General features: G+C 33.5%; 1 protein-coding gene across 1 annotated transcript in view; it reads right to left on the bottom strand.

The window, feature by feature from the left end:
* The window catches only part of LOC123533456 (aspartate--tRNA ligase, mitochondrial-like), a 33,510-nt gene that overhangs the window by 13,439 nt on the left and 6,212 nt on the right, over positions 1 to 13,859 (bottom strand). Inside the window, exons 2-4 of the mRNA XM_053520264.1 lie at positions 3,226 to 3,392; positions 1,435 to 1,530; positions 165 to 263 (exon numbers count right to left, since the gene is read on the bottom strand). Of these exons, the coding sequence (XP_053376239.1) occupies positions 165 to 263; positions 1,435 to 1,530; positions 3,226 to 3,392 (362 nt within the window). The remainder of the gene's footprint in view (positions 1 to 164; positions 264 to 1,434; positions 1,531 to 3,225; positions 3,393 to 13,859) is intronic.

Below are 13,859 nucleotides of genomic sequence, written 5' to 3'. Positions count from 1 at the left end.
GCTGGAACAACAACAACTGAACATTTTCTACTGACAACATCTGATAAACTGCATGACTTAAATGTTCGATATCAACTTATGGAATGAACACGTCTCACGTTACAACACAACAGACTATTAAGCATGCATACAACTCAACCGTAGCTGTGGCAACAAGCACCGACCTTTTGAAAATCTGTAACAGGTATGGGCAGTTCCTGCGAAGCTTTATTCAGGACTTGTATCTTCTCTACGTCTACTTCAATATCTCCTGTAGCCATGGCCTGCAATATACTACCTCACATTACAGCAGAATGGGAATTTTTCATACAACTTTTATTTTATGATTTTATAATTAAATATTTATTGTGACAAGACTTATTTGTAACACCTAGAATTCATTACTTCACCACGCCTTACAACATATAAAAGTAATGAACATTTAATTAACACAAAAGTTGATAATTTACAAAGCAAACGATAGCGATGAGCATTTCCAAATTTACCTTAAAATTAACACTGTAGTCATTGCTTTAAAATCTATAATAGTAATACTGACTTTAGAAGTAAATATACATTGTATATTGATGTTGTTTATAAATGTATTTATATAAACTATGTCAAGACTCAATTTTTTTGTCAGTTAAAAAAAGAAGGAAGTCAGGCATTGTATATTCAGCAATAAACAACGGCTGACATGCAGACCAGTGAGAGAACATTATGATGTCAGTTATGATGACAAATAGATGCAAGATGGTTTGACTGTGCGAATGATTGAATTCAGCATAGTTTTTATCATCTTGTTATTAATGAGCATGTTAGAATGAAAATAAACAATGCTTTCTTGAGGTATATCATCAGATTTACCATAATGGATTGTTCAAATGCTTGGATATTTAACCAATCGGGCTAATGCTATTTTGGTTCAATTCCTGCATATTTTAACTCTGAACAATTGTAAGCCAGAGAATAAACAATGTGAAATTTTGATTATTTGATTAAGTATGTTAATCTGTTGTCCACTTTATCAAGACATCTTAGGACATATAAAGAACATAGGAGTAATATGTTTCACAAAGATCATTTGAAGTTGATTCATTCAGCTATTCTTAGAAGGAAATTAAATTTACATATTTTCAAAATGATAAAAGTATATCCTATGAAATAAACTTGTTTTGAAAGTAAATACTTTATAAAGAACTTAGGATGAAATTTATGAACTTTTGTGATACAAGCCCCTAGTTTAAATTAGGGCATCCTCTTCTATTAACTACCGCAGTGGCAAAAAGATGTCTGAAATAAGCGGCAAAAATTAGTTCTTGAACTGCTTTTCATAATCCAGAAGGCATCTTTTTGTACATTAATTGTTTCTGTTACTTATTAGTCTTGCAGAATTAAGTAATCCAACAGTTACATGCATTTACATTACAATGCGCAATTTTATAAGAAACTTACTGGATTTGCTTCCCCTTCTGGGCGCGGTATAACCTTTCCAATGACCTCTATCACAGATTCAAATGTCAAGGATTTGACCAGCTCTTGCATTTCATTCTGCAATATTCAAATGTAAGACATATTAAAACCTGAAAAACTGGGCAGAAAATGGGCCATTTACTAAGAAATCATTACTCTTTGTGGGAGACTGGTGAACTGTGCACCAATCCACAAAATAAAATCCCAATTAACATACCAAATTCCCATTTATTTTATATTCAAAATCTAGGAATTCATGTCCACACCACATGGACATAAACCATTGCTCTGCTAAATTTCTATAATGAGCTTGTCCATCTTTCAATTTGGACAGTACCATTAACTGTTAAAAGTAGGGATGGCAACGAATAGCCAATTTTGGTATTCGAATTTTCGGTCAGCTTCCGAACGAATATTCGAATATTCGGTCATCAAATGATCATTTAAACAACTCAAATCTTATGAATTTAAAAGTACCCTTAGCAGCGCTCTGCATTAATTCTACTTTCGTTTTTCAAACCCGAAGTAATTTAGGGCATTGACGAATTAAGACTGACTTATGTTTACATCGCTTGTTCATCTTTTGAATATAAAATATTTGTTATTTGCCTCCATTTACATATAATCTATATAGGTTTTACTTATTTTACATGTTTTTTACAGGGGGTAGCCCTCCCGTAAGTAGGTTCTCTCCACACTATTACACGTAGCCGACTTCTTTTCGGATGATCGCGTGAAATACTTTAAAAAGACAGGCGGCATTGCTTGCATTTTGGGCGTAGATTCACGTAATAGCATTTAACAATATTTTTGATTAAACGGGGGTGGTAAAATTAAGATGTGGGGGTGGGGGGTCTTATAAAATATATTTTTGCTTAACTTTACCTCTGTATGATTATTTTGGGAGATTGTACTATTTTTTCCATACGAAAAGCATTTTTATCAAGAGAAATCTGTTTTACATAAAAATAATTTTCATCAACATTTGACTTGTTTTCAACACTTTTTCGGCATTTTTCTTTACTGAATACATCTTGAATCGACTTTGATTGAAAACCGAGTCATTAGTTCAAGTGCTTTCTGATGATTTTTTTAAAAATATGCGGTTCGCACCTACCGAAAACAAGGCGATTTGTTTAAGGATTTTACATCAGTTGGGGACTAATAAAATTTCTAAAGGTAAGCAAATTAGCGGTACTTACTACAGGGTACGATGTCATCAACATAGCGATGTACAATATCGGCACGCTAATAATGTAATATACAAAGTGACACCTCTAACAGCAACGGAAGCCATTTTCGCGCGTATTTACCATGAAAGCGAATTTTGGTAAATTAGATAAACGAACATACTGGTTCTTGCATTTTGGTTTTTATTTATTTATTATGATTTTATTTTTTTTCCGAATATTCGAATAGTGTAACAGTATTCGAATATTCGTGTCATGAACGAATATTCGTTGCCATCCCTAGTTAAAAGAAGTCCTTACCAAAAAGATACTGTCTGAATTTCCTATACCAGTAATGGTTTAAGTGTTTGGTTTACATCATATATTTCATTCAATAATAAAAATAGATGTTAAAACATTGCATAGTTTGATTCAACAATAGTTCTTGACGAAAGGAAACCTGGAGTTTTTTACTTTTGGAGTTTTTCAGTTTTTAGGTCATTCTTGGGCAAAAGTTGACCTTCTTTCTCGACAGTGTCTTGCTTTGAACATATCTGACAATAAATTCAAAATAACGAAGCAGAGATGATAGGGCTACATAAACCTTTTCTGATGGAACAATAAGTTGTGTTATTCCAGACCAATCTCTTATGACAAGGAACTTTGCACCCCTGTTGTATTGTACCCAACCGCATAGCTTGACTGTTTGTCCAACATCTCTGTGTCTTAACGAACCACATGTGTGTGTCCTGTTTGTAAAGCTCACAGCATCTTGAAAGCAGAAAGAAGTAACTTTTCAAGAACTTTAACAAAATCTGACAGAAATACGCATTTACAAAGAATCAAGTAATTCATTAACTTTTTTCCACCATAGTAATCACAACTGTTATTTCAAAGGCCAAAAAATCCTGTTTTCAGAACAACAAATTTTGAACAAAGATAGGGTATAAGTACACTACAACTGACAATGGAAATTTAAGGTATAGTCTGATGTCTTAACTGTTTTGTATCCAGATATTCAATTAATTTATTAAGCTGACTAAATATTTTTACAAAAAGTTGGAGTTTCTTTTGGATTTACCATACACCGAGCATAAGTACCTTGCAGGCAGAATGCACTGTATCACTAGATCAGTCTATAAACATGTCCCAGAAAGCTCACATATTTGCTGTATGGCTAGTTCTGGCTATACATACTAATAATAACTGTCTACATTATATGTCAATATCTGTATTATCAAATATAAAATCATCAAATTTTTATCCCATTCAAATTGTTTATGAGACAAAAGACAAACACAAAAAAAACGAGATCTATACAGTCTCAGTTTCAATACATGCTGGGAATTTCTGCTATAATTATAAACAGGAGGGCCAAGATGGCCCTAAGTCGCTCACCTGAGTAACATACAATAACAGTGTAAACATGTTTTACCTAGTGATTTCATGGAGACAAATATTCTGACCAATTTTCATTCAGATTGGACCAAAAAACATGGCCTCTTGAGTGTAAACAAGCTTATTCTTTTATTTGACCTGGTGACCTAGTTTTTGACCCTACATGACCCAGATAAAAATTCATCCAATATTTCAAGCACACAAACATTCTGACCAAGTTTCATGCATATCAAATGAACAAGAGTGTTAACAAGCTTTTCCTTTGATTTGACCAAGTGACTTTGTTTTTAATCCCATATGACCCAGTTTCAAAATTAGCCCAGGAATCATCAAGATAAACATTCTGACTAAGTTTCATAAAGATAGGGTCATAAATGTGGCCTCAAGAGTGTCACAAGCTTTTCCTTTGATTTGACCAGGTGACCTTGTTTTTGGCCCCATATGATCCAGTTTCAAATTTGGCCTAGAAATCATCAAGATAAACATTCTGACCAAGTTTCATGAAACCTCTATATGGCTGAAACAGCCAAACTAGAAAATTTTGCCCCTTTCAGGGGCAGTAACTCCAGAACACATGATGGAATCTAGCCGTTTTTCGAAAGGAACTGAGTTCTTACTGTGACTTAAGTTGTGGTTGAAATCAAATATAAAATGTCACTTCTATCGTGTTAACAAGGTAAAAATTAACAAATTTTGGCTCTTTGGGTCAATCAGGGGCCGTAACTCTAGAACTGATGATTGGATTTGATAAATTCATCATGGAATCCAAGATTTATTGTTGTTGAAGATATTTTGCAAGTTTGTATCAAATCAAACCATAAATGAAGTCTCTATATGGCTGCAAAAGCTTAATAGCAAATTTTGACCCTTGAAGGGGCCATAACTCTGTAACCCATGATGGGATGTGGTCAGTTTTTGATAGGAACTGAGATATTATGCCAATACAAGTTGTGTGCAAGTTTGATTAAAGTTGACTGCAAAATGTGGTTTCTATCGTGTTCACAAGCCAAAAACAGAAAATTTTGACCCTTTAAGGGGCCATAACTCTGGAACCCATGATGGGAACTGGCCAGTTTTCAAAGGGAACCGAGATATTATGCCAATACAATTTATGTGCAAGTTTGATTAAAGTTGATTGCAAAATGTAGTCTCTATCCTGTTCAAAAGCCAAATATAGCAAATTTTGGCCCTTTAAGGGCCCATAACTCTGGAACCCATATTGGGATCTGGCCAGTTTTTGAAAGGTACCGAGATATTATGCCAATACAAGTTGTGTGCAATTTTGATTAAAGTTGATTGCAAAATGTGGTCTCTATCGTGCTCACAAGCCAAAAATAGCATATTTTGGCCCTTTAAGGGGCCATAACTCTGGAACCCATGATGGGTTCTGGCCAGTTTTCGAAAGGAACCGAGATATAATGCCAGTACAAGTTGTGTGCAAGTTTGATTAAAATTGATTGCAAAATGTAATCTGTATCGTGTTTACAAGAAACTGTGAATGGACGACAGACAAAATGCGATACAAAAGCGCTAATTAGTATTAACAAGAGCTGTCGGATGACAGCGCGCTCGACTATTCGAAGAATTGATTGAAGAATGGGGTCAAAATATTTCCATAGATTTTCAGACTAAACAAAAAAATGGATTAAACAAAAAATGTTCCTGTATTTGTGGATTTCGATTAGTCTTGCACTAAATGGCAATGTGTGACCATGATGGCAAATATGTTAAGTTATATGTTAGGCAAAACATGGACTTATATGAAAAATTTAACTAATTTCTAAGTCCAAAAAGGGCCATAATTCAGTCAAAATAGTTGACAGAGTTATGTACTCTTGCCTACAGATGGAAATCATGTTGATAAACTAGTGTTAAAAGTTTCAAAGCCACAGTTCAAACAGTGTTGACAAAACGCTGACTTGTAAGAAAAACTGAACAAATTTCAAAGTCCAAAAATGGCCATAATTCAGTCAAAATAATTGTCAGAGTTATGTACTCTTGCCTACAGATGGAAATCATAATGATAAACAAGTGTTTAAAGTTTAAAAGCCATATGTCAAATAGTCTTGACAAAACATGGACATTTACAAAACAGAACCAATTTCCAAGTTCAAAAAGGGCCATAATTCAGCCAAAAAAGATGAGAGGGTTACGTACTCTTGCCTATTGATAGAGACTATTATACTAAACAAGATATAAAAGTTTCAAAGCCATATGTCAAACACTTTACACAAAATATAAACTGGTACGAAAAACTTAACCAAGATTTCTAAGTCAAAAGGGGCCATAATTCAGTCAAAATGCTTGATGGAGTTATGTACTCTTGCCTACAACTGGACATTGTGATGGTAAACAAGTGTTGAAAGTTTCAAAGCTTTATCTCAAAAGACTTTGTCAAAATGTGGACTGGTACGAAAAACTTAACCAAGATTTCTAAGTCAAAAAGGGGCCATAATTCAACCAAAATGCTTGATGGAGTTATGTACTCTTGCCTAAAACTGAACATGGTGATGGTAAACAAGTGTTGAAAGTTTCAAAGCTTTATCTCAAAAGACTTTGTCAAAATATGAACTGGTACAAAAAACTTAACCAAGATTTCTAAGTCAAAAGGGACCATAATTCAGTCAAAATGCTTGACAGAGTTATGTACTCTTGCCTATAACTGGACATGGTGATGGTAAACAAGTGTTGAAAGTTTCAAAGCTTTATCTCAAAAGACTTTGTCAAAATGTGGACTGGTACGAAAAACTTAACCAGGGTGTGACGCCGACGCCGACACCGACGCCGACGCCGTGGTGAGTAGGATAGCTCTACTTATTCTTCGAATAGTCGAGCTAAAAAGCAGTAAGGCTTGTCTATATAGCTAATCTGTGACCTTTCTAGGACCTGATAAATACTAGTCTAAATTGATCATCCTTTGTATATCATTTCGAAAACAATGCAGTTAGTGCTTTGATAACACTTTAGTTTGCATTGAACACTAATCAGATTATTTACTTCAAGCACATGATTCAACCGCTCTAAAATTACATATTCTGTCAGAATTCTTTCATGACGTTTACCATGTCTTCAGGGCTGATGTAAGCCATGGTGTTAGCTTCTGGAACCTGCTTCTGTTTATATGTACTTTTTGTGTGTCTAAAACTTTGTCCAACTTGTAGAGTTTATTTGTCCAGAGTTTGTCTATCTTATATTTAAAAAACAACATTCTCTGATAACGATGACTTTATCTTTTTGACCAAGGCTATCCGCATGGCTGCCGTGCCAATAATTTTCTTTATCTGCACAACCATTGTGCCAATTATTCAACAGTCTTATGGGCAATATCTCCACTCACATCAATAGTGGAGGAAATTTCTGATGAAATTGCCATCGAGTACTGCCGAATTTGGTTTAATTGCTGATTTTATTGTGAGTACAAGATAAATTCAAATAAAACTTAAATGTATCAAACGGGATACAATTCCTCATTGACTTATGTAAAAATTATCAAATAATTTCCAAAATTAAAAAATTTCCTGGTGACTTAAACCTTTGTATGTATCCCTGTTTCTCGTATTCTCAGGGTTTCTCATATTCTCGTTTTTTGCCTTCAAGTTTTCAAATAATTTAATGTTTGTTATTTTCTAGACAGGAATGGTACAAAACTGACACACTGAAAATTTCAAGTGATTTGAATGCATATTGACGAAACTATCAGCATTTTACTCAATTTTCCAAAAAATCCTTATTTTTTTCTGGTGGTGTTAGCAAATTTGCCATAAATTATTGATTATGCAATTAATTGTAATATTTCTTGATGTATTTACTACAGAATATATCTTTTTATAACACAATGGTAATTTTAATGTTTTAAATTCTACAACTTATTTGTGATGAAAAGTCAAATCTAAATCCACGGGAATACGAGAAACTCTTGGTCCATTTCTGCAGGTGAGGGTGGTATCAAATACAGAAACAAAATAATTAAATGGGATAATTTCAGTAACATTTTATGACTCCATCTGAAAGACAGGTGAATTTTCTACAAAATAACACCCAAATGCTGTTTATGAAATGGTTAATCTGTTACTGGGAATAAAAACAACCCCTTAGGCCCCCGAGAATGAGAACAAGAGCTGTCTGATGACAGTGCGCTCGACTATTCGAAGAATTGACTGAAGAATGGGGTCAAAATATTTCCACGGATATTCAGACAAAAGAAATAAATAGATTAGACAAACAATGTTCCTGTATTACTTTGATTTCGATAAGTCTTGCACTAAATGGCAATATATGAGCCAATTTCAAAGTCCAAAAAGGGCCATTATTCAGTCAAAATAGTTATGTACTCTTGCCTTCAGATGGAAATCATAATGATAAACAAGTATTCGAAGTTTAAAAGCCATATGTCAAATAGTTTTGACAAAACATGGACTTGTATGAAAACAGAACCAATTTCAAAATCCAAAAAGGACCATAATTCAGCCAAAATAGATGACAGAGTTATGTTCTCTTTCCTACAGATAGAGACTATTATACTAAACAAGTGATAAAAGTTTCAAAGCCATATGTCAAACACTTTACAAAAAATATGAACTGGTACGAAAAACTTAACCAAGATTTCTAAGTCAAAAGGGGCCATAATTCAGCCAAAATCCTTGATGGAGTTATGTACTCTTGCCTATAACTGGACATGGTGATGGTAAACAGGTGTTGAAAGTTTCAAAGCTTTATCTCAAAAGACTTTGTCAAAATATGAACTGGTACGAAATATTAACCCAGATTTCTAAGTCAAAAAGGGCCATAATTCAGCCAAAATCCTTGATGGAGTTATGTGCTCTTGCCTATAACTGGACATGGTGATGGTAAACAAGTATTGAAAGTTTCAAAGCTTTACCTCAAAAGACTTTGTCAAAATATGAACTGGTACGAAAAACTTAACCATGATTTCTAAGTCAAAAGGGGCCATAATTCAGCTAAAATCCTTGATGGAGTTATGTACTCTTGCCTATAACTGGACATGATGATGGTAAACAGGTATTGAAAGTTTCAAAGCTTTATCTCAAAAGACTGTCAAAATATGAACTGGTACGAAATATTAACCCAGATTTCTAAGTCAAAAAGGGCCATAATTCAGTCAAAATCCTTGATGGAGTTATGTGCTCTTGCCTATAACTGGACATGGTGATGGTAAACAAGTACTGACAGTTTCAAAGCTTTATCTCAAAAGACTTTGCCAGAATATGAACTGGTACGAAAAACTTAACCAAGATTTCTAAGTCAAAAGGGGCCATAATTCAGCCAAAATCCTTGATTGAGTTATGTGCTCTTGCCTATAACTGGCCATGATGATGGTAAACAAGTGTTGAAAGTTTCAAAGCTTTATCTCAAAAGACTTTGTCAAAATGTGGACTGGTACGAAAAACTTAACCCAAGGTGTGACGCCGACGCCGACGCCGACGCCGTGGTGAGTAGGATAGCTCTACTTATTCTTCGAATAGTCGAGCAAAAAGGATACAGTCCACGACTAACTTTACTGCGTCACACGGCAATAAGTCCAAATAATTTGACATCAAAAGTGATTCTGAGATATTTTCATGATAGGTCATAATCCCTCTCTTTACAAAAATTATCACAATATCGTGACTCTCGTACAATTAGTTCGACTACAATTAAGGCAATATGTGCAAGTGATAAAACCAATAACTGTACATGACCTTGTATTGTGATTTATCCTTCATTATTTTGGTCCTTTTTACGCTTTGATTGCAAGTCACAAATATAAAAGAATCTGACTGTCTAATTATTTTTACTACTATATATACGCTAAAAATAGAAACACTTTTAAAGATAAAGATACTAAAAATAATGTACATGCAGGTCTAGGAAAGTGGTATATTTACAGATTATCTGTAAATTTACAGATAATCTATAAATTTACAGAATTTTCGATCTGTAAATTAACAGATTGTGTGTATGAAAATTGATGAAATTACATTTATTCCCAAAACCGCAGCTTGAAATTGATTGGTTTATTACAGTATGCACAAATTAATATCATTTGTGAGTTTCAGCCATTTTCATTGACTGAATTTTTGGCATTTTCAAAAATATCAAAGTCAACAAAAATGACTGAAAGTTACAATTGACCTTATTTATGCGTAACATAAGTAAATCCATTAATTTCATGGGAAACAGGCTGATTTGGACCATGGCTGATTCAGCCCAGGCTGATTCGGACCAAATAATTTGGCTGATTCGTACCACATACTTTGAATAAAAGCAAATAATGACCATATATTTTGGCTGATTCGGACCACAAACTTTTATTTAAGAGTCAATAATGGCCATATATTTTGGATAATTTAGCAGTGTTCATGAAATAATGTTGATTATAAATATGGATTAACTTGAAGTAAGGACATAAAATATACTACGTACAAGCAGGTAAGAACTTTGACAAGCTAAATGCATCATTTATGCTTCTAAATAAGCATTTTAATTATTCTTTGCATCAGAAATTAAACTTAATACTCATAAATGCTATTTTTACTTGTGATATTAGTGTCAGGAAAACTTAAACAAATTGGACCGAATAAGCCAAGTAAATTTGGACCGAATCAGCCATGGTCTGAGTCAGCCTGTATTCATTCTGGAACAACTGATACGGGGACTGGAAACTGGCATTTATCTTATCTTATGCTGTCGTCCAATCGAAGCGTATGCCGTAGGTTATTCTGCTATTACTCAAACACTTACGCCTTACAGTTTAACTCGTCCTTTCAGTGAAAATCTGGGAAAGCATTTGTTGAATTTTTTGTTGAAAACGGAAGTTCTGCCATGAAATTATTGCCTGCATCTGTTTTTAAATGGAAAATATCTACATTAATGTTACTTTTCGCCCTGTGAAAATGGCTAAATCTAGACTTGTCTTACCCAGAAAGAAAGATGTCCTTTTTTTAAATGATATTTGCCTTGTTGATTCAGAGTATTTAGAACAAAAAAATTAGGACATATTTTAATGAAAATTGCAAGTCAAAACTGTAAACTGTTGCCTGAAAATATCTGTTTATGATATTGCTCTGTTCTTCACCATTTAAATGCGTGTTAAACCTAGATGATTTTCTGCAGTTTTATCTAAAAGTTCAGAATACTAAATGTAACTTCGTTGTCGGCCTTTTTAAAAAAATATATTGTTATTTTAATTTAAATACATTGTATTTTTCACACATCAGTTTTAAGATTAAATTTATTAAACTAATTTTTGGAGTTTAAACAACAATTTCGTTTGAAACATTCCCTACTTTGAAGAAGAATGTTTGTTTCTGTATGTAGAAATCTGACATTATGATTATAAACAATAATTATAATTAAGGCTCTACAAGATTAAGAAAAGTGTCAGCTTTCTGTTATTTTCCTTTTTTTTTATTCAAATCCAACAAAAATCGGCCCTTTGATAAAGGTTTGAAGTTACATGGTAAAATATTTCTTCAGGGAAGTGAGCTCGAGTTAATTCATAATAATTAAGCATATCACCACATGCAGTCGCATGCTGTTTTTGCTTCAGAATCCCTTTAGATCAATCTCTGATCATCTAATTATCGCCACTTAACATGTGACTGGTAAACCCTTTGAACAGTAAGTGTTATAGCTCCATGATTAACATGAGGTAATATGCTAATTACATGCTAATCGATAGTGGCGAAAACAAAATATCGATCGCTAACTGTAGTAAGCAAGTCTACAAGATAGATCAAGCTCCGCCTATGATATCATATTTCATTATTGTTTCTGTATGTAAGATATATACATATTTCTATAGAGAGAGTGTGCATTTATACTTTGGATGCAACACACATATTAAATATATAAACCATCCTTCGGGTCTTGTTCTGTTTGTGTGTCAATAAGCCATCTCAATAGATTAATAGCAGAGCTACCGGCGCCGCTTACGGTTAAACGTATGAAAAATAAAATGAACAGAGAGATCTAACTGTGTATACTATCGAGCTGAAAATTCGTGGTACTTATTGGAATCGGTGTTGTTCGGATTTTTTCAAGTACACTATGCACATAGTAATTAATCAGTAAAGACGTCAGTAGATGCTTACTGTTTACGGTTGACAAAAGCGTCTCGCTTACTGCTTTGAATATTGAATAAAAATGCAAATGAGCGTTTGATAATAAGAAATTAATGCTAAATACATTTTCTACGAAGAAAAAAAGAAATAAAACACAATATTTTCAGTTTGAAACGACTTTTGTCACGCTGCCATTACTGAACTTTATTATATATACTTATGTTTGTCATCATGACGTCATAACTCCACAATGGTGTAGTGGTTAGCGAGTTCTCGTTGTAATCCAGAGGTTGTGAGTTCGAACCTCACCTGGACCAGATTTTTTTTTAATTTTGATTTTTTATTTCATTTTTTTTTTGTATTATTAGGAGTTTTGAAAATATTGTATAACTAAAGTCTATTGTAATTAAATTTGGAATTGGAACATTGACTTTTTACATTAAGTCCTCATTGCCCAACATTCACACGCAAAGACACAGAATTCCTTTGGCTATTGGCCTAATGAGATTCTGTTAGGTTTGAAATTTTCAAAGTTCAAGCTTTTCAATTTGAAGCAGTTATCATTTTGTGACTGGTTTCCAGTATGATAATAAGTTATGTAAAATTGTTGATGCAGTGCGTTTTAATAAGAATAACAGAAATTATTCAAATACGTTTTTTTTCTCTTTATCTTGGTGCAGATGTTAATCTATACCAAACTTTCTTTTGATTATATACAGAATATTTGTAGAGTTTTCACATGTCGAGAATTAATCTTGATGCAGTCTAAAACATGCATTCAGAAATCATGAATTATCATTAATAATTTTAATAGATCTAAAGAACATAAACTTCCTAAACGAATCCATAATTCCAGATAATTCCAGCACCACTCCTTTAATTTTTAACGGGCACTGGTGATTTTTCATGGGAGCTCTGCCTTTTAGGTAGCACCTACTTTCATATTACATATATATTACAATGACGATATATATTACACTAACGACTGATCGATATTTACAGGTATGGACGACAGCATAATACAGATAAATGTATTGATTTATACGGAGTTTCTACTCCCCGTATTAGACCTTCCTGATTCATTTCATGCTGCGATTTTGAGTCAAAGTATGATTTTAGCAGTTTTCAAACATTTGATCTGTAAATTTATAGCAGAGCTACCGGCGCCGCAAAGCGGCGCCGACAGCGTCGCATTACAGTTAGACGTATGAACAAGAAAACGAATAGAGAGATCTAACTGTATATACTATCGAGTTGAAAATTCGTGGTACTTTTTGGAATCGGTGTTGTTCGGATTTTTTCATGTGCACTTTGCACATAGTAATTAATCAGTAAAGACGTCAGTAGACGCTTATTGTTTACGGTTGACAAAAGCGTCTCGCTTACCTGCTTTGAATATTGAATAAAAATGTAAATGCGATAATAAAAAATTAGTGCTAAATACATTTTGTACGAAGTAAGAAGAAATAAAATACAATATTTTCATTTTGAAACGACTTTCGTCACGCTGCCATTACCGAACTTTATTATATATACTTATGTTTGTCATCATGACGTCATAACTCAACAGTGGTGTAGTGGTTAGCGAGTTCGCGTTGAAATCCAGAGGTCACGAGTTCGAACCTCACCTGGACCAGATTTTTTTTTCAATTCCTTTTTTTATTTCAGTTTTTTTTCTATCATTATGAGTTTTGAAAATATTGTATAACTAAAGTCATTCATGTGAAATTTAACAAGACTTTTAGTGTTTAGTTTTGATGTCAGGTTCCAATGTAGT

This window comes from Mercenaria mercenaria, chromosome 12 (genome assembly GCF_021730395.1).
Source record: "Mercenaria mercenaria strain notata chromosome 12, MADL_Memer_1, whole genome shotgun sequence".
NCBI classification, from domain to species: Eukaryota; Metazoa; Mollusca; class Bivalvia; order Venerida; family Veneridae; genus Mercenaria; species Mercenaria mercenaria.
Note: the sequence above shows the minus strand (reverse complement) of the source record. Positions and strands in the feature narration are given on the sequence as shown.